The sequence below is a fragment of the Gossypium hirsutum genome, chromosome A03 (genome assembly GCF_007990345.1).
Source record: "Gossypium hirsutum isolate 1008001.06 chromosome A03, Gossypium_hirsutum_v2.1, whole genome shotgun sequence".
In the NCBI taxonomy this organism is placed as follows: Eukaryota; Viridiplantae; Streptophyta; class Magnoliopsida; order Malvales; family Malvaceae; genus Gossypium; species Gossypium hirsutum.
Window position 1 is genome coordinate 112,176,797 of NC_053426.1, and position 20,172 is coordinate 112,196,968.

Consider the following 20,172-nt stretch of genomic DNA (forward strand, 5'->3'; position numbering starts at 1 on the left):
ATAAAAATATGAAGAAACTCGATAAGGCTTGTGAACCATTTAAATTAAGTATTACTAGACTCGAATTCGACTCAATTAATAGCTTAAGCTCGGCTCAATAATTATTGAATTAAGTTTAAATTTTTTTCAAGTTGAACTCGAGTAGCTTACGAGTACTAATGTTTCATTTACACACCTAAACATGATAATGTGATGTTTAGAGTATCATATCATTACATAAAATTTTAAAATTTTTACATAAAATATAAAAATATACAGAAAAAAAAACCTCATTTATAAAACTATTCCAAAATAATAATAAAATTATCAAATATACAATATATATATAAATTAAAACATATTTTAACCTTTTTTTAAGCTAAATAAGTGTTAAAGAATACGTACATATACATAACCCAATTATATAATTAATCTAATGAAATATTGCATTTTGACCCTCTTACAATTTCAATTTTAATTTTGATCACTTCAAAAATGAGAAAATTATAATTTAACTCTCTTATTAAATTATAAAAATTTAAATTATACAATACTAAAATAATAATTTATTTATTTATAATTTATAATTCAAATCCCACTCCCAAACTTTTTTTTCTTCAAGATAGAGTTGTTAATTTGAGTACAATTATTTTTAATTATCCATAATTCCTTCCTAACCCATAAATAGGAGGATAATGCGTTTCAACACACTCGACCTCATTTTCTCTTATATTAACAATAATACTCATACCAATCGAGTTAAGACTCAATCAACTATATTCTTAAATTTAACCTTTTAAATTAATAGAAGTACACGTACGTAATCCATTAAAATAATATTAAATACTTTATAGAATATAAAAATGTTTGAAATGGTCCATATTTTGGCAACTCTTGCCAAACTAATTTAATATAAACAATAGTTAATGGAAATTAATGAAAATAAAAGTTAGATATTGCTATTAGTCCATGTACTTTGCAAAATTTGTATATTTAGTCATTATATTTTAGTTTGATCATTTTGATCCTTGTACTTTTTAAATCATGAAATTTTAGTTCTCACCAAATGGTAACTATTACATTTATTGAGTTAAGTTCTATCATTTTTTTAAAATCTGATACAGTAAACACATTATCATATATGTAATGTCATGTCAACTTATATTCGACATATTATTCATTAAAAATCCAATTAATAGATTAATGTCAAGTATTTTCGTTAAGACTAAATTTTCAAATTTGAAAAGTACGGGAATTTAGGTTGATCCAATTAGAGAATTTGGATTAATTCTACAATTGTACGTATAGTACGAGACAAGTAATTAAATTTAACCAAACAAATTTAACTACTATTATTTGGGTCAAGACTAAATTTTCAAAATTTGAAAAGTATAAAGACTAAAATTGTCGATTCAAAAGGTATACTGACCAAAATTAATCAAATTAAAGTATAAGAATTAAATTAATCGCCTTTGTAAAGCACATAGACTAATAATAGAATATTTATTTTTGAATATAAAAAAATTTAGAAACAATTATTTACATAGTTAAATTTTTTATTAAAATTGTCGGTGGGATATTTTTTTATTTTTTTTTAAATCTCACTTAGGAACTATGTAATAATAAAAAGAAAAATTTTGCAATAATTTTAAATTTTTAACAGAAAAAGTTTAACAGATTTAACAATTAAACTTGTATTCTTTTAAGGTAAACTACACCTAATGTCATTAAGTTATTAATAAGTTTACGTTTTGGCCACAAGACTTCAAAAAGTTACAAAATAGTCACTAAATTATGTGAAAATTTTATTTAAGTCATTGAATTATTTAAAAATTTATATTTGTCACTAGATTGTTGAGGTTTTTTTGTTTTTGTTTCACTGGCGAGCTCCAAGTAAAAAATTGATGATTGGCACAACGGATCAATACCCATCAACAAGTAGAAGAGCATACTTTGAATCCAAGTCATCTTCAACATCGACTATCAAATTGACTTAGATCTAAGGTATGTCATTCTACTCATCGATGAGTATCAATCTATCGTACTGATCGTCGAATTGTTGCTTAAAGTTCATTACCCAAACTTTAAAAGAAAAATTAACAGCCTAGTGACTTAAATAAAAACTTTCAAATAATTCAATAACTTAAATGAAACTTTTTGAATAGTTTAATTACTATTTTTATAATTTTTTACAGTTCAGTGTTAAAAACATAAATTTACGAATAGTTTAATGGCATTGGGTGGAATTTACCTTTTTTTTTTCCAGCAAGCTGGCAAGTCTAAGAAGTCCAAATTATTGTATAAAAATATTCCAAATTTCAACACTTTCCTAACCACTAGATTTAATTGTATCTGTTCGCTTTCCACTTGTTCAATCAATCGAATCTTCAAAAACAGGTCGAAAATCAATTAAATTTTGACTCAAAATCAACATTTAAATATTTTTTAATGGAGGGGAAAAAAAGAAGACAGTGAACAGGCCAAAACCAAGCATCATTTCAGTTAAAACTATATAAAAAAAGCTCCAATTAGTATCTTCCAGTATAAAATCCAAGAACCTCAATTCCTCTCTTTGAAAGTGTACGATTTAAACATATACCCAGATTTTAATTTTGTTGATTTGGGTTTGATTTGAAGAGAGAATAAAAATCTTTTCAATGGGGAGTTTAGGAGCTCTTGTGAAACACCCAGATGATTTTTATCCATTGTTGAAGCTGAAAATGGCTTCAAGGCATGCCGAGAGACAGATCCCATCAGAGCCTCACTGGGCTTTTTGTTTCTCTATGCTTCACAAAGTATCTCGTAGTTTTGCTCTCGTTATTCAACAGCTCGACATCGAGCTTAAAAACGCTGTAAGCAATGGTTATTTATTTGAATTTTATATTGGTGTCGTTTGATTTCATAAATTTCTTATCAATTTCGATGTTATTTATTGACGGCGCTTTTATTTTGTATGTATGTATTGATTTTCTGATCTCAAGTATTAAATTGTTGTGGTTTTTCAGGTCTGCATATTTTATTTGGTTCTTCGAGCTCTTGATACTGTTGGTTTGTTCTTAATCTTCAACCTTCTATTTTTATTTGATGTGATTTTCCCATTACTGTTGGTTTGTTCTTAATCTTCAACCTTCTATTTTTATTTGATGTGATTTTCCCATTTTGTATAAGTTTCCATTGATTCTAAATTACTAAGAATACTTTGTGCATATTGGCCTCATTGCATGCTAGATTTAGGGTTTAAATTATATAATCTATAAATGATTAGAGTAATATTTTGCATATTGGCTCATTTCTTTAGATCATTACAATCAAGTGTTGATATGTACTGATGTGTTACTTTTTTTTTTACTTGCAGAGGATGACACTAGTGTGGCAACAGATATCAAAGTTCCTATTCTTAAAGAATTTTATCGTCATATATATGATCCTGATTGGCACTTTTCGTGTGAGCATTTTGAATAATTTTCCTCCTTCAATGGGGGATTTCTGTTGATTTTCTCTGGAATTTCGGCTCATTTTGTTGCTGAAAACTTACGGGTCAAAGAATCCCGGTTCATTTGCTTATATAGCTCTCTTTCTTTTTCAGGCGGTACGAAGAACTACAAAGTTCTTATGGATGAGTTTCATCATATATCTACTGCTTTTTTGGAACTCGAAAAAGGGTTGGTTATTAACTTACTTTTTCTTTATTTTCTTTGTTTTTGCCAAGGTTTCAATGTGATGCTAACTATATGTGTTTATGTCTTTATCTGGCAACTCAGTATCTTAAACGAGGTTCAAGTTGTTTTTGCTTGTGATTTCGACCAAAAAAGAATCAATGATTTTTGATTGATTTTGCAGTTATCAGGAGGCAATTGAGGATATTACGAAAAGAATGGGTGCAGGAATGGCAAAATTTATTTGCAAAGAGGTTTGTCATGCATGCATTGTTTATTTTAACCTGCTTTTTGTTGAGGTGTGGGACGGAAAAGACGGGGTTTTATTTCAGTCAACAAAATTCTGGGTTTTCCCTCAAACAAATATGTTTGCACACGTGCGTGTGCATAAGCTAATCTGCATTGTTATTTTAACCTGCTTTTTCTTGATGAACACTGATCTTCTTGTTGAGGTGTGGGAAGGTAAAGACAGTATACTATTTCAGCCAACAATATTCGAGTTTTCCCTTGAACAAATATGTGTGTATGTGTTAATCTGCATTGTTATTTTAACTTGCTTTTTATTGATGAACACGGTAGTCTATTTCAGCCAACAAAATTCGGGGTTTTCCCTCGAACAAATATGTTATTGTTTGCATGTGTGTTAATCTGCATTGTTTATTTTAACAACGCATGCATTGTTATTTTAACCTGCTTTTTGTTGATGAACATGGTACTCTATTTCAGCCAACAAAATTCAGGGTTTTCCCTCGAACAAATGCATGTGTGTTTGTGTGTGCTAATCTGCATTGTTGAAAAGACAGTATTCTATTTCGGTCAACAATATTCAGCTTTTTCCCTTGAACAAATAGATATATTAATTTGCTATATCTAATATGAGTTACTGGACAGTGGGCACTGAGCTATACCTGGATGTATGAATGAGAAAAAGGTTTATTTACAAAGAATCAAAGACTGGTTGATCTCTTCTATATTGTCTCTTACCGTATATAAGAACTTAACCTCTCAATCTTAGCACTAAATCATATGTATGCACGAAAACAAATTTTAAATGTGTTCATATCAACATATATATGATCCTGGAAACTTGTGTTTTATATTGCAGGTTGAAACAGTTGATGACTACGATGAATATTGTCACTATGTAGCAGGACTCGTGGGATTAGGTCTTTCCAAACTTTTCCATGCATGCGGTACAGAAGATTTGGCTCCCGATACTCTCTCCAATTCAATGGGGTTATTTCTTCAGGTATTGCTCTGATACGCGAATGAAGTAACTTTTTTCTTGTGCATGGATTTCGACAGTTGCTTGAAGATACGATTCTTTAACCATGTGTTTTGGATCTAACAAAATTGCAGAAAACAAATATAATCCGAGATTATCTCGAGGATATCAATGAGATACCAAAGTCGCGTATGTTTTGGCCTCGTCAAATTTGGGGTAAATATGTCAACAAACTTGAGGTATACCCAAATTTCATTGAAGTTTGAGTAACTTTACACGGAACCACATTTAAATGGGTGTTCCCTTATATTAATTTTCCCCCGTAGGACTTGAAATATGAGGAAAACTCGGTCAAGGCAGTGCAGTGCTTGAATGACATGATTACTAATGCTTTAATACATGTGGATGATTGCCTAAAATACATGTCTGCTTTACCTGATCCTGCAATCTTTCGATTTTGTGCTATCCCTCAGGTTCGAGAGAGAGTATTTCTTCTGTTATCTTATATTCGCTCTTGTATATCATTCAAGTGGCATGTTATCTTCATTAAATCATGTACTGTTATTGAATTGACTTGGATTGTGCTATTACTAGGTCATGGCTATCGGAACACTAGCCTTATGCTACAACAACATCGAAGTCTTCAGAGGCGTAGTGAAAATGAGGCGCGGTAAGCTATTAGTCTCCAGAATTGTTTTCTTTGAAGCTTATAGGCACAGACACTTTGTTGAAAGTGAGGCTTAATTTGTTGGGTTGATGTCAAGTTTATCTTCGGGTTGTGTTTCCAGGTCTCACTGCGAAAGTCATTGACCGAACCAACACGATGGCTGATGTCTATGGTGCTTTCTATGATTTTTCTTGTATGTTGAAAGCTAAGGTACGTGATTCATTCTTAACATTTTGATAAACAATATTTATATACCAACTTCGAGAATTTCGTCGAATGCATCGTACTTGTATGTCGTTTTTCGTGGGGTTTCATGACAACGAAAGTGCTTCTGTGGTTATTGTAGGTCGACAAAAACGATCCTAGTGCACAAAAAACGTCAAGCAGACTTGATTCGATCCTCAAGACTTGCAGGGACTCAGGGGTCCTGAATGAAAGGTTTATCGAAGTTGCATTATCGAAATTTATGGTTGATGCTGTTATTTTCGTTTAAAAAAGAAAAATCATATCTTCGTACTTACATTTTTTTAAATGGGTTTTGGGCAGGAAATCTTACATAATTCCAAATCAGACCAATTACACTCCACTTCTGGTGAGTGTTCATAAAATTTTTGGGTAAAAGTACCATGTAGGTTCTTATATTAGAAGTCAGATTGAATTTTATTTCTTTTACTTAAAAATGGGCAAATTAGTTTCTATACTTTAGATCGAGAGCAAATGATCTTTTTTGTTGAAAATTTCATCTATTTTTACTGTTAAAAACTTACGTGGTTGATGGAATAAGTAGAGACGCCACGTGTACCTTATTCTAATGTACAAAGATCAAATTTTAATAGTAGAAATAGATAAAATTTTTAATAGAAAAATCAATTTACTTTTTAATCTAACGGGATTAATCTGTCAATTTCTTAAGTACAGGGTACAAAATGCAATTTACCTTTTAATAGAAGAGCTTTCATAGTACTTTTCATAGTACTTTTATCTAACATTTTGGCATCCTTGTGGCTATTTTTCAATGGATATTTACTGATTATTCTCATTTGACCTAATGCAGGCTGTCTTGCTTTTCATTTTACTGGCCATTATTTTTGCTAATCGAGGCCCCAGTGGGCCAAATTAACTAGTAAGTTCTATTACTTAACAATGAAATTCATTAGTTTAGTAAAAGGATAAAATGTGTTTTAAGTCTTTGTACTTTTCGTATATTTTGAATTTAGTTTTTTTACTTTTATTTCAAGTCATTTAATCTCTTTATTTTTTAAATTTAAAAATGGAAGTCCAATTGTTAATAAAGTTAAAATTTCTATTAAATTCAGTTTCATTACGACTTTTTTTTTGTGTTACATCACTATAAAGTGAGTATTTTTTAATTTCAAAATATCACAGCAATGAATTTGATAAAAGAATTTTAAGTTAAACGATAACAAGACCTAAAATATTGAAATTATATTTTAATTGTCTAGTAATTATCAAAAGGTTAATATGCAATGAGTTTCTATACCTTTAACAAATTTAGAATTTAGTCCATATATATTAATTTTTCAAAATTTAAATTTTTTAGATTTTAAAATTCAAGCATAATAGTCAGCACTAAAGTTGTTTATGGCCTGAGTCATTCAGCTTGAAAGCTTGTTTGAAAAAGGTTTGAAAAATGAGTTCAGATAAAAAAAAATAAGGACTGTATAGAAAAATGGGTCAGTTTTTAGATAAGATTTTTTTATTTGGGTTTAGCCTGACTCAAATTTGCAATAAAAAATTATTATTTTTTCATATTTTGCTGTTGTTTAGTATTATTTAAGTATAAAATTTTTTTAAAATTTATTTTCAATTTGTTAGAAAATATTTATTTAATATTTTTAGTATATTTGATATATTATATTTAAAAAAATAAATATAGGTGGGTTACACTTAGCTTTAGCATTGGTATTTGAGTCGGGTTTAAGTAAAAATTTAGACTTATTTTTTGGGCTGGGTTGGGCTCAAGCTTAATAATCGAGCCTAAAGTTTTATTCCTTCAACAATGACAATTCTAGATTGCACAGTTATTTTTTTTTTTTGTTAAATATAGGTTTATGTTGAATTTTTAAAAATAAAAATAGAAAGATTAACTTTCGAAATAGGGACTTGTGGCATATTGATTAACCCTTCTTGTTCTCTTTGTTTTCATTTGTGCAGGACCATGCTTTAATTATAATAAATAAAATAATAAATTTCTACGAAATGGGATATGTGGTAGCATTCTAATCTAGCTTGAAAAAGTTTTTTTTTTTTCTAAAAAATTAAATAATATAAAACATCATTATCGGTGTATTAGAAAAATGAAGTCTTGTTGTACATATTTTGTTGAGTGAGGTTTACTAATAAAATGGTATAACGCTACCGTTTTGGTTGTGCATGTAATATGGTTGCGAATGTCCAAAGACTCCAAGCACATAGCATAAGACAGGTTGAGCAAGAAAATTGAAAACAACATTAGCTTCAACCCAAATATTTGGTTTGTTTTTATTTAATTTGATTTTATTTACACTTACGTAAAATTAAAATTGTTTACACCATTTTGTATATTTTTATCAGTTTAACATAAACCGTCACAGTTATGATTTATGTATGTTAAATTTGATATAAATTAAAAAAATTTAATTATTACCAAATTGTTCAATAAGTGTTAATATATAATATTTTAAATTAATATGATAGAGATATCAAATTAGTTTAAAAAATTACATGTATAATTATATCAATAAATTCATAAAATATTAATCATACAAAAATATGTAAAAAGATATAAATTTTATAACTAAATCCTTTCTCGACTGTAATTATCTAAATTGAAATTAATTTTATCAAATATATTTAAATGAGTAAAAACTTCAAAATAATTTAGAAATATTTTTTTTTTAAAAATAAAAACCAATGAAGCAAAAATCAATTTAAACCGACAAATTTTGGTTTGATTACCTTAAATATTCAGTTTAGTTTCTAAAAATATTTAGTTGAATTTCTGAAATTTCATAATATCTTAGGGTAATCATTTTTTTTCTTCTTTCTAAATGCGATCCAAATTGTAACATCTAGCATAAATTATTATGATTTTTTTAAAAATAATCTCCTTATTTACTATTTTTAACACAATGTCTAAAATTACCCATAACCCCTCCTCAATCTATAAATAAAAGAATAATATGCTTCAACGCACTAGAACTCACGTACTTTGAGCTATTATGATATTTTTATACTTAAATGATTTTACTAAACAAAATATAATAAAAAAAGAGGAAAATATAAAGTGAAAAAGAGTTTTTCACTCATCAATAAGCAAATAGCAAAAAAAAAAAAAAAAGGACAGACACATGCCAGTTTTTTTAAAAAGAAAGATAAATAAAAATATAAAATGTATTCACATAGTGAAGGATAAAATTCTATTTGTGAAAACTCTTCAATTAGAAATACACATATAAGCACAAAACAAACAAATATGGAAGAGAAAGATGCACGTACAAAATCGTCTTCTCCGACACCGATATGCAGAAATGTCTTAGAAAACTTCTGCCACTTTGCTTGCAAGAACACGTTCCCTTCTTTCGATGTATCCGAAAGGGAACCAACCTGCTTTCCCCTTGCATTCTCCCTCGGCCCACCCGTTGTTCGTCACCTGCCAAAATCCATGAGTTTATAGAAATCAAATCCTTATTGGATTATACTATATCCTCATAAATTGTATAGGAAAGTAAAGCAGTTAAACCTTTCGAACAACTACGAAGTCACCAACTGACAAAGAAAGCTCCACGTCGGATTCACCATTATACGTATGCATTACCTGGAGTAAATACATCAATTAGTCAGCCGTTGAACAGATTAGAGTAACTTGTTGGTTCAAAAATGATGGTGTAAGGAACTGAGTTACAAACCTCGCCTAAAAAGTAGCCCATGCTATCTGTTGAACCGTTATTTGTTTGGGACGCATAAACTCCGTTAACTTCCTCGTATGTTGGAGGTGGAGGCATGGTTTCCATACTTGGGGGAGGAGGTGCTTCGATTCGTTGTCGTTCGGATCTCATCTATTAAGAAGACAGGGCAATTATATTGTGTGAATATTGGTGGTTAGTTCTAGAAAGAGAATATTGAGAAAGGATTCAGTAGCAAAATTCATACCTCGGCATCAAGCTGATCAAGTATCTGAAGGACTCGTTGATGATATGTACGTTCAGCTTCAATCTTTTGACCCGAGATAAAATATCAAAATTAAGTTCATAGATATCCCAAATAAACTAAAGTATTTTATATGGAAGGAAATTTGTATTACCATACTAATAAGTCTCTGAAGTGTCAACCTCTGTTGTTGAGCTTCAACTGCGGTCATTGCTGCTACAGCTTCTTTTCCCAATATTGCCATGTTTGACTTTAGGTCTTGCAGTTTTGTCTCTGCAGATTCCAATTTCATGACAATCTCAGGATTTCCCGATGTTTCCCTTACTCTAGCTTGGCGTTTCGAAACTTCAATTGCCTGTTTAGGTCCAATGGAGGGCTTAAATATATACTTATATACAATTTTCATAATCATAACACAAGGGGCAAGTATTACTCCGTACTGAAAAACAACACATAATGTATATCACTCTTGACAAATCTCTAGAAAATGCAAACATGTATAGATTGGCAGAAACCCATCTCCTCAACCGATTATCGGCTTCAAGCATTTCTCATTATGGACCTAATTATTTGAAACTATATATGCATAAACAAGTATATATTCTTCTAAAATTAAAACAAACAGAGATATCTAATTGATCAGTAAGATATTGTAGCCTATAAAAACCTGTGCTTCAGCTTCTTGTCGCATTCTGTCATAACGTTGAGCAAGATGCCGTGCATCCTCCAAAGGAGCTCCCATTACCATTGCTCTTAGTGGCTCGGCAACCTAACAATCAAATTAATCAAAATATTAACCAAAAGCATATACACAAGAAAAGAAAAAAATGAGCCATCCAAACAGACGCCACCAAACAGCTTATATTAACTTACATAGAAGTCTTCTTCCATGGATTCATGAACTTAGCAACTTAACATTCTAGTATTTTATGTTCTAATAATGAAAACATTAAACAAACCTGTGTGCCAAGAGCCTTCAACAGATTCCCGCGTTCCTTCTCCATTTGAGCACGAGCACGTCCATACCCTAAAGCAGCTTTCGATAATGTATTGCCACTGGTACAAGTATTTTCAGCACCATATTTCCTGCTATCATCAGACAACTTTGTTCCTGTTGAAAAAAGACCGATTATATACAAAATGGAATTCTAAAAAATCAAGTAGTAAATGCTGACAATATATCATTCAACTCACCTATTTCAACTTGTTTGGACCCAGTGACGATATATCCTTCAACGCCACGAACAATATCCCTTTGAAAATGCTGCAACACAAAATTGACCAAGTTAAACGAAGAGAACACACAAAAGAAAAGTTGATGCAAAAGAACAACTTAGCAACCTTGCCAGCACGGGTTGAGACATAAAGCTTCTCGAGTTTCTGATGTTGCTGGAGTTCTACCTCATCAGTAATTACGTTATCTGAACCTCCATATCCCCCAGCACCGAACTGTTTAAAGACAGCCTGAAGTAACATTCAAGGAAAATAAAAGTTTCAGTTAAAACAAACTAAGCTCCCTGCAGGTAGCAATCTAAAACAAATAAAACAAGTTTCTAATGGATTTCAACAAGCAAAAAGTTTTCCAATATTTCAAATTCATATTTCGGTTTTTTATCATTCAATAGAAACTTAATATTGAAAAAAAAAAGAATGCTGATTCAAATTACATCCTCCAAATTCAAATTTTCAATTTATCTAATAAAAATAACATCCAAATAGCTCATCACTTTCAGTTTAATACTCACACAAGCAGTCCAATTATTTCCACAATATTTCAAATCGATTCACAAATAAAAAAACCGCTATAAATAGATCCGAAACTTAGTTCAAAATGGAACGAACGCATAATCGAAATAAAGAAGACTAACAATAAAAAAAATCAGATCGAAGACAAAAATGAAAAAGAAAATCACTGAAAGTGCAGAGAAACATCATGGATGAAACTAAGAAATCAGCGTTGACTTGGATCTAAATCAAATTTGAGCAAAAAGAAGGAAAGAGTCCAAATTAGGGGACCGAGATAGAGGCCTGTTGTTGGCGAGCGACTTGTTCTCGAAGCCGAGTGGCTTGTTTTCTGATTGCTTCCATTCACCGGCCAAATCGGAGATTTTTTCCGATTGATTCGTAGAGCTAGAAACGGGAAATAGACGGAGCGATTCAAATCGTCGAAACTAATCGGTTTTTTGGATTTTTATTTATTTATTTATGGTTTTTTTCTGCTTTTGAGAGAGGGTAAGGGTTCAATGAAAGAGCTTTTTTCGGTATATCACGGTTGGCAAAATTTGCATGCGTTTGATTTTGAAAAATTTTAAGGTAAGAAAGTAGGTTGTTATGGTGCAGACGTTACTATTTTACCCTTCCTGAGCTCGTCTCCTTGCTTTTTGAGTTTTCGAATGTTAAGACTACCGATCTAGACATGTCTACTTACAATAAAAAATTGGGTAAACTACACTTAAAAGGTTACTAAACTATTACAAATTTACGTTTTAGCCATTTAACTTTTAAAAGTTACAAAATTATCATTGAATTAGTCAAAAGTTTTTATTTAAGTTATTGATTTTTAAAATCATCATTGTATTGTCTTTTCTATTCACACTGCCTATATCCCGAGCCAAGACTTTAACTCTAGTCACGTGTGACCTTAAGCTCGATTTCAATGACAATGAGTTTAAGTCAACTTTCGATCCCATATGGTCTTAATTTTTATTCCAACTATACTTAGGAGAAGCTTCAACACACTTAGCCTAGGCAATCGGAGAAAACAAACACACAAGTTGAGAGAATGTGAGTATTTTATTACTCAAAAGCTAGCTTGAATATGCAAATATTTGCCCTAAAATATTAATAGCCATGAGATTATTACCCTCTTTTTAAAATATATTTTCTATCACATAAAATATTTTAAGTAGTAAAAAGAAAACCTTAATTTTATAATTAAATTTACTTGGTGAACACAAATTGTAAACTATCACTTGAGCCCAACCCAATTTATTAGGGATAATTACTGTTGAAGATCTCTACAAATTGATAGGATAAAACAACATTTAATCTTTAAATTTGATAATTTGATCATTGAATTCTTTTTATCATCTATATTAGTCTCGTAACTTAGCAAAATTTTCTAATTTGGTCTCTAAATTTAAATTATGTTAAGTTATGATTATATGACACTTTGATATTACGTCGTATCATTACCTAAAAATTTTAAAACATATAATCTAAAAATTTATTCTTTTCAAATCAATGGCACAATCTCAAAATGTCACGTCATTATATCTAAATGAAATTCAAGTTCAAAAAAGCTGTCAAATTTCAAGATTAATGTAGGCAAAAGAGTTTAGGGACTAAAATGAAAGAAATACTAAATTTAAAGACTAAAAGTTAGTACCCAGATTTTATCTGTTGAGAATAATAATAGAGTTAGTAATAATTAGAGAAACAACCTTGAATAAGCTTAAAGGACCAACATCTTTTTCCATTTTGGTCAATGATGGCTTATGTCTAAAGCAAATTTGAGACCAGCAGTAAGGGACCTATAACTAGAAAGGCAGACAAATTCAATTGAGTAACCCCTTTATAAATTGGCTTCCACATTAAGTCTTCTTCTTTCTTTATAAATTTAAACTCTTCCATGAAAATTGAAGTGATGGAGTTAGTTTGTTCAAATAAATGCATCAAATTCACTATTCTCTTTTATTATAATTAATCCACCAACTTTTTATATAATTTTAACACACATTCTGTTAATAATTAATATTTGATAAAAATATTATATATTATTGATGAATGTAATAATGAATTTAAATTTATTTTAAAAAAACTTTTTTATGAAACATCATCTGCAATAGCATAAAAAATATAAATTAGTCTATTTATAAATGTGTTGATAATAAATCAAATTATTAGTGCAATAATTAAGTAATTATTTATCTTAAATTTTTCATTAATGTCATATTTAGTCTTACAAATTTTATGAGAAAGCAAATATAATTATTGACCCTAAAGTATAAGCATGCTTTATTGGCAATTGACTAGATTCTATGCTATTATTATTATTATTATTATTATTATTGTCGTCTTCATGAATTTCTTGTGAATATCATTAAGAAAACATGTTCATCATCATTTTTCATTTCGATGATACAAGATTTAATTGATAGTTGAGTTGATTAATTCATCTTATTCTTGATATAAGTTATCAGAGTATAGAGAAAAAATATTTTATCGTGAAAAAAAAAGTGAAGTCTTGAGAAAGTCAACTCCTTTAAAGAGAGTCCTTAAAAGTATATATAAATGGATTTTTTTTTGTCGAATTTCGAATCACCGGAATGATTTGAATTTCGAGTCGATATATTCTATAATACATTTTTATGTTTTTTAACAAAGAATATCACAATTTTTGAAATTTAAAGAGAATGCTAACGATATTAAAATTCTAATTTTATATTTACAAATAAAAAAGGGTTTAATTGCACTAAATGCCTCAAGGACAAAACTATGGCTTGATAGATTTATAAATTTCAAAAGATTTTAATTAAGTTATCAAAATATTAGTATAATATTAATTAGATTATTTTGTTAGTTTACTTGTCGGTTTAAATATAACGTAGAGTATGTATTCAAAATACATAAATTAAATTATAAACGTATGTCCACCTATCACATGAATAATTTAAGTTTAACGTGTTAAAAAGAACAAACATTGTCAATACAAATTCAGAGTATTATTTCTATTTTTTTAATATTCATATTCAAGTTGCTTGTAATATATATATTAATATGGTATTTGTTCGATTTAAGTTGACATTCAATGTACAAATTAATGAATAGGTTGACGGAATAACTTAATTGATATCATGTCGATACTTTAAAAGTTCAGATTGTTTAAATTTTAAGGACTAATTTAAAATTTGAGTTGTAATTTGAAAATGTCTAGTACAATCAACCCAACAAAAAAAATTGAAAATCGAATCGAATCATGATGTTAAGTTTTGACTTTATTAAGTACGATTTAAGTTTAGTTTAATTCATGCGTTTGATTCGATATTCGATTCATGAGTTAAAAAAAAGTAATTATTCAAATTGAATTATATTTTTATTTAATGTATCATTAGATTATTAGGGCTCAAAATTCTACACATGTATGGAGACCATTTAGAACATAGAGATGTGTTTGAAAATAACATACAATAAATAATGAAATGTATGGTTTGAAATTAATTAGTAATAACAAATTAAATATGTATAATATTAATATAAAAAATTAGATTAAATTGTTAATAAAACGAAATTTAAGCACATAAATATATTACATTAAGAATACCGAATGAGTACAATTGTTTATCATGGTGTTGTAATCAATTTTGAGTTGTTGTCGAGTTAACTTGTGACACAAACACAATCAACAGCATTATTAATATTTATAATTAATGAATATAATAAATTGTGCATAATAAAATAAAAACTTATAAAAATAACAAAATGAAGCTTTGGTTGATTGGTAAATTTAAGTTTTTACTAATCCAATTGGTGTGGGTTCAACTGCCACCATATCTATATTTTTGTAGGTTTTAATTAAAAAAAATTAAAATACCCTCAAATAATATAATTTATTTAAATTGTAGGAGAATATTTTCATAATTTTTTCTAATCGGGATGATGTCGGTTGACTTGTGACACCTCAGTCGATAGCTTAATTAAGAGTAAGTATAGCTATACGACTGATTAAGATAATAAATTGTGTATAATAAAATAAAAACGTATAGAAAGTAATAAAATGAAGCTTTGGTTAAATGGTAAATATAATTTTTTATTAATTCATTTGATGTGGGTTTCAAATCTCACAATATCTATATTCTTATAAGTTTAGGTTAAAATGAAAAAGATTAAATACCCTCAAATGATATAAACTTATTTTAATTACGGGAGGATATTTTTGTAATTTTTCTAACCGAGTTAGTGTCAGTTGACTCGTGATATTAACTCAGCGATGAACTTACTTAATAATATAGATAATTATTTGATACACTAAGGATGAAGTTTTTTTACTTCACAAATAGAATTAAAATATTATCATATGTTCTTAATTGATATTTATGAAAATAAATTAATGTATACATGACAACTTTTAGAACTTGTTAACGTAACTTTTTTTTAAGAAATATTAAAAATTAATAAACCGAATCGATTCAAATCAGTAAAATTCGATTCGATTCAATTAGGTTTTTTTTTGCAACTTATTAATGTAACATTTTTATCTTTTTTCTTGGGCTAGGGAAGGTTTAAAGGATACAAATAGCCCATTTGCTTATGGACTATTTCAGGCTATAAGGGTTTGAAGCTTGATTTTTTTAGATCAAAATCATTATAAATTTGAATAGTGTTGGATTTAGTTAAATTCAAGTTCGAATTATTTTAGTTTTATTTCAGGTTGAGGTCAATTCAATTTAGAATCATCCTAAAAGAAATTAAATTATCGAACAACGAGTTCTTATCGAATCGTTTCAAAACTAGATTCTGATAGTTCAGGTCAAATTTTCAAGTTCGGGTCTACCGAGTTTATATCCCGAAAATCACTGAGAGTGTCTGCTTCCCTTCTACTGCAGGCTGAACAGCACTGCTACCAGCTTAATGACTAAGGTTTTGCAAACCCAATGTCTTAAAGTCAGCCAATGTTTGGGCCCTCAAAGTTAAACCAACATACTCATTTCAAATAATAATATATAAGACTTTAGCATCAAAATAATAATGTAAAATGATAAATTTAGCTCTATTTATTTTTTACTTATTTTAGTTACTGAATTTAAAAAAAATAATTAGATATATTTTGTTCAATTAATTCATTGAATGTTGTTAAAATTATAATAAATTAAATCTTTAACCGTTAAAATTAATGGTCGACCATTACAGATTAACAACAATATTTTTTTTGGTTGTTTTCATCACGTGACATGTTTGGATTGTGTCAAATGGAAAAACTAGTGTTTTACATTTAAAATCATTAAAATCTAAGTTTATGTATGATATTGCACATTAGATCAAAGTTTATGTACAATTTTGATATTTATCTCATTTTCCATCCAACAAAAATATTTTGACTAATTTTGAAGCTTTAGGGTTAGAGGTGTTCATATGTTAAATAAGATATGGGAGTTGAATGTTTGAGTCTTAGCTCACCCTATATTTTAAATAAGCCTAAATTTTTTTCGTCCAAATCTTTTCAAATTTTGAACAAACCTTTAAATTTAGGTAAATAAATTTAACTCTTGAACAAATTTATTAAAATTTAAAAACTAAAATCATCAATATAATGAATTATTACCAAAATAACGAAAAAATAAAAGATTAAAAATTAAATTTATTATTATCGTAAATAATAATTCATTTGTCTAGTTGTTGGATCGCTTTAAAAAAAACACTTATTGATGATAAGATTCAACATGCACAAACACAATTATAGAAGCAAGCAAATGGCCTTTTTTATTTTATTTTGAGAAAAAAAACAAAGAAAAAAAAGAAAAATTGTAAATTTTGGGGTCCATTTTGAAAATATATGTGGATGGTGGTGTGTGCTCATTGAGCAATTTGGTGTATGTTGCTTGCAGTATCAGCCCAGCTTGTATATACTTTTTTAAATCTCTGTTTTTTTTTTACGTAATATTTAGAACTATTTATAATCCCTCTCCAATTTATAAATAGAAAGATAATACACTTCAACGCACTCGAACTCACGTCCTTCTATATTGACAATAATACCCATACCAATCGAACTAAGGCTAAATCGACCAGCTCAATTTTGTAATTTGATTAATTAAAAACTAGGTAAGTGGAGGGGTAGGGATGGATGATAAAGTACCTAACTAAGCAGTCCATTCTCAGAAAATAAAATAAAACTCCACCTTTTAATAAAGAAGAAATTGAAAGGCATATATAATTTGTTTAAAATTTAAATTTTAAAACACTTGGGTTTTTTTTTTAAAGCTATACAAACTTTTAACTTTCCATTCTCACAAAAGTTTTTTTTTCTTTATTCTTTTTTGTTAATTATGAATTTGATCCTTGTACGGAAATATTAATTTTGCTATTTATTTTTTATTGGAATTTAATTTTTAATTTTTATGAAAATTGAAAAAATTAATCCAATTGAGTAATATGATTAATCCTTGTTATTTAAAAAATTTTAACTTGAAAATTGACTTCGTGTTTTTATTAATAACTCAATTAAATTTTCGATTATAATAAAATATAATAATCAAATTTTGATAAATTAAAATAAAAAGATTAAATTTTTGGATTTTCAATTCTCGATTTTCGTAAAAAAAAAGGACACAATTGAAAATTAGATTTATTGATTATATGAAAATAGGGGTATAAGATATTTAAAAAAGAATGGAGTGGAGTCAATAGTCATTTTGCTGAACTGGTCTTGTGTGAGTCATGTAATCACATAATAATAAAATTTGTAAAATAACTATATCAATTTTAGGTAAAAATACAGCTATTATATATATTGCTTTTTTTATGAGATATTTTTCATTTTTTATTTAAAATAAATCTGATCAGGTTTTAAATATTTAAATTCAAATTTAACTCGTATTTTAAATAATTTATTTTTTTTAGTTCAAACCTATTTTTTAAACTTAATATCTTAAACCTTTTTATATCTCGTTCAAACTTTAAATTAAAAAAAAAATTAACTCAACCTTTGCATACTTTTGCAAGTAAAATTTACGTAATAACAAATAGAGGTGCTCATGGACCGAGCTGGACCCATACAAAGTATCTAGACAAATTTTCTAAGTTCGGGCCAAACTTAACCCAAAAAATGAGCTTACTTTTTTCCCCAAGCTTAGCCCAATTTAAGAAAAATGAACCCAGGCCTGACTTGGCCCACCCATATTTAACTTTTTTAAGATTAATTTTTATTTAAAAATATTTTTTTAAATATAATACACTAAAAAATTCTAAAATAAAAGTTTTCTAACACATTAAAAAGTATTTATATTAAAAGACACGAATAAATATAATAAATATTTTATTTTATTAAATATAGTTTTTAATTTTTAAAATTTTGAGTTGGATTATTTAGTTGAATAAGTATTTTTTTAGGTTTTAAGTAAGGCATTTAATTATTATTGGATTAATGGTTTATATAAATATAAATATATATAATAATTATTTAACATATATAATATTTTTATAACATAATATATTCAACTAGGTCGAGCTTAAGTAAAAAAATTATTGGTCAAAGCTCGATCCATATAAAAATGGACCATAAATTTTATCAAGTCTATTTTTGTTCATTTTATTCAAATCCTCTCATTTTTTCTAATCAACCTTAAGACTTAAATGAATAACGTGATTGTAATAACAAATCAAGTCATTATTATTTTATTATGAAATTAGTCAACTTTAACAGTACTTAAAATTTGTAAGTAAACCACAGACATAAATTAGCATCTATGATGCTTATCTAAGTGGTTATCGGTTTATTATATTTAAATACTCAATTTTAATTTATATTTTAAATAAGTTAGTAGGTTTTTTTTGGGAAATAAAGTTTTTAAATAAGTAATTATATTAAATGTTATTGTTCTAGAACCTTCCAAAATTAATCATAGTATTTATATTAAAATTTCTAACATAATTTAATATAATTCTCATATATAATACGTATTAACTTAATATAATATCAAACTTTTTTTTTCTTCAATGAAACATTAGTGTCGATAGTGGACTTCTGGATTACCTCTGTGTCCTTTTAAGTTCAAAATCACGACTATGTGATCTGAGCATGATTATTGGTCTGGTTATCCTCTTACTGGCTCAGCTTGACCGCAGAGGATCGTTCTCAGCTTGTGTTGTATGATTGGAAAGGTTACGTAGTTGTTTGATAGACTTTTTTTTATTGCCACCGGGTTAGAATTTTTTGAGTCTAATAAAAAATTTTAAAATTTTAAAGGGTTTAATTAAAATTTTTAATAATTTTAAAGTTTAATAATAATTTTTTTTAAATTGAGAATTTTGAATAATTTTTTTTAAATCTTGAAATGATTAATGATAATTTACAAAAAAAATTAAAGAATTTAATTAAATTTTTAAAAAAAATTGAATGATTTAATTAAAAATTTTGATTGCTTGTATTTGAATCTAATTATGCAAAAATCATGTGTGGATTCTCTATAAATCATTTTAGCTCAGATCTCAAGATGTAGATTTATTATAATTATTTGTATTTATAATTGTAAAAATAACTTGTATTAAAATATACTTAATCCAATTAAATAATAATAGTTAGTCTACCATTTTTTTAATTTTAATTTTAATTTTTTATTTGTCCATTTTTGTTGTTCTTATCATCATGTACGGCTAAATCCCACTATTTGGATCATACTTCACTGTGATGGTTTTTTCTATGTATTTTTATCGTTATTTTAAATGTTATAAAAGGAAAATACCAAATAAGGTGACCAAACGGTCCAATATATTTTAGC

General features: G+C 27.8%; 2 protein-coding genes across 3 annotated transcripts; one reads left to right on the top strand and one right to left on the bottom strand.

Annotated features, from left to right (window-relative positions):
* Positions 1 to 2,319: 2,319 nt before the first annotated feature.
* On the top strand, positions 2,320 to 7,927 carry LOC107928014 (squalene synthase 2). Its single transcript, XM_016859173.2, has 14 exons — positions 2,320 to 2,831; positions 2,985 to 3,027; positions 3,335 to 3,424; positions 3,566 to 3,641; positions 3,820 to 3,889; positions 4,741 to 4,884; positions 4,995 to 5,099; positions 5,187 to 5,333; positions 5,455 to 5,530; positions 5,649 to 5,737; positions 5,874 to 5,965; positions 6,074 to 6,119; positions 6,582 to 6,650; positions 7,703 to 7,927. The coding sequence occupies exons 1-13, from the start codon at positions 2,637 to 2,639 to the stop codon at positions 6,645 to 6,647; spliced, it is 1,239 nt and encodes a 412-aa protein (XP_016714662.1). The 5' UTR covers positions 2,320 to 2,636; the 3' UTR covers positions 6,648 to 6,650; positions 7,703 to 7,927.
* Positions 7,928 to 8,807: 880 nt separating this feature from the next.
* LOC107927999 (SH3 domain-containing protein 2) lies at positions 8,808 to 12,098 on the bottom strand. Of its 2 annotated transcripts, none has more exons than XM_016859152.2 (10): positions 11,693 to 12,098; positions 11,018 to 11,140; positions 10,871 to 10,940; positions 10,636 to 10,787; positions 10,344 to 10,445; positions 9,831 to 10,031; positions 9,680 to 9,742; positions 9,436 to 9,585; positions 9,270 to 9,344; positions 8,808 to 9,179 (listed from the first exon to the last, which is right to left on the bottom strand). In XM_016859152.2, the coding sequence occupies exons 1-10, from the start codon at positions 11,762 to 11,764 to the stop codon at positions 9,063 to 9,065; spliced, it is 1,125 nt and encodes a 374-aa protein (XP_016714641.1). In that variant the 5' UTR covers positions 11,765 to 12,098; the 3' UTR covers positions 8,808 to 9,062. The 2 variants fall into 2 exon arrangements, with proteins under 2 accessions (XP_016714641.1, XP_016714642.1); XM_016859153.2 differs by having other exon boundaries at positions 11,705 to 12,028.
* Positions 12,099 to 20,172: the final 8,074 nt, after the last annotated feature.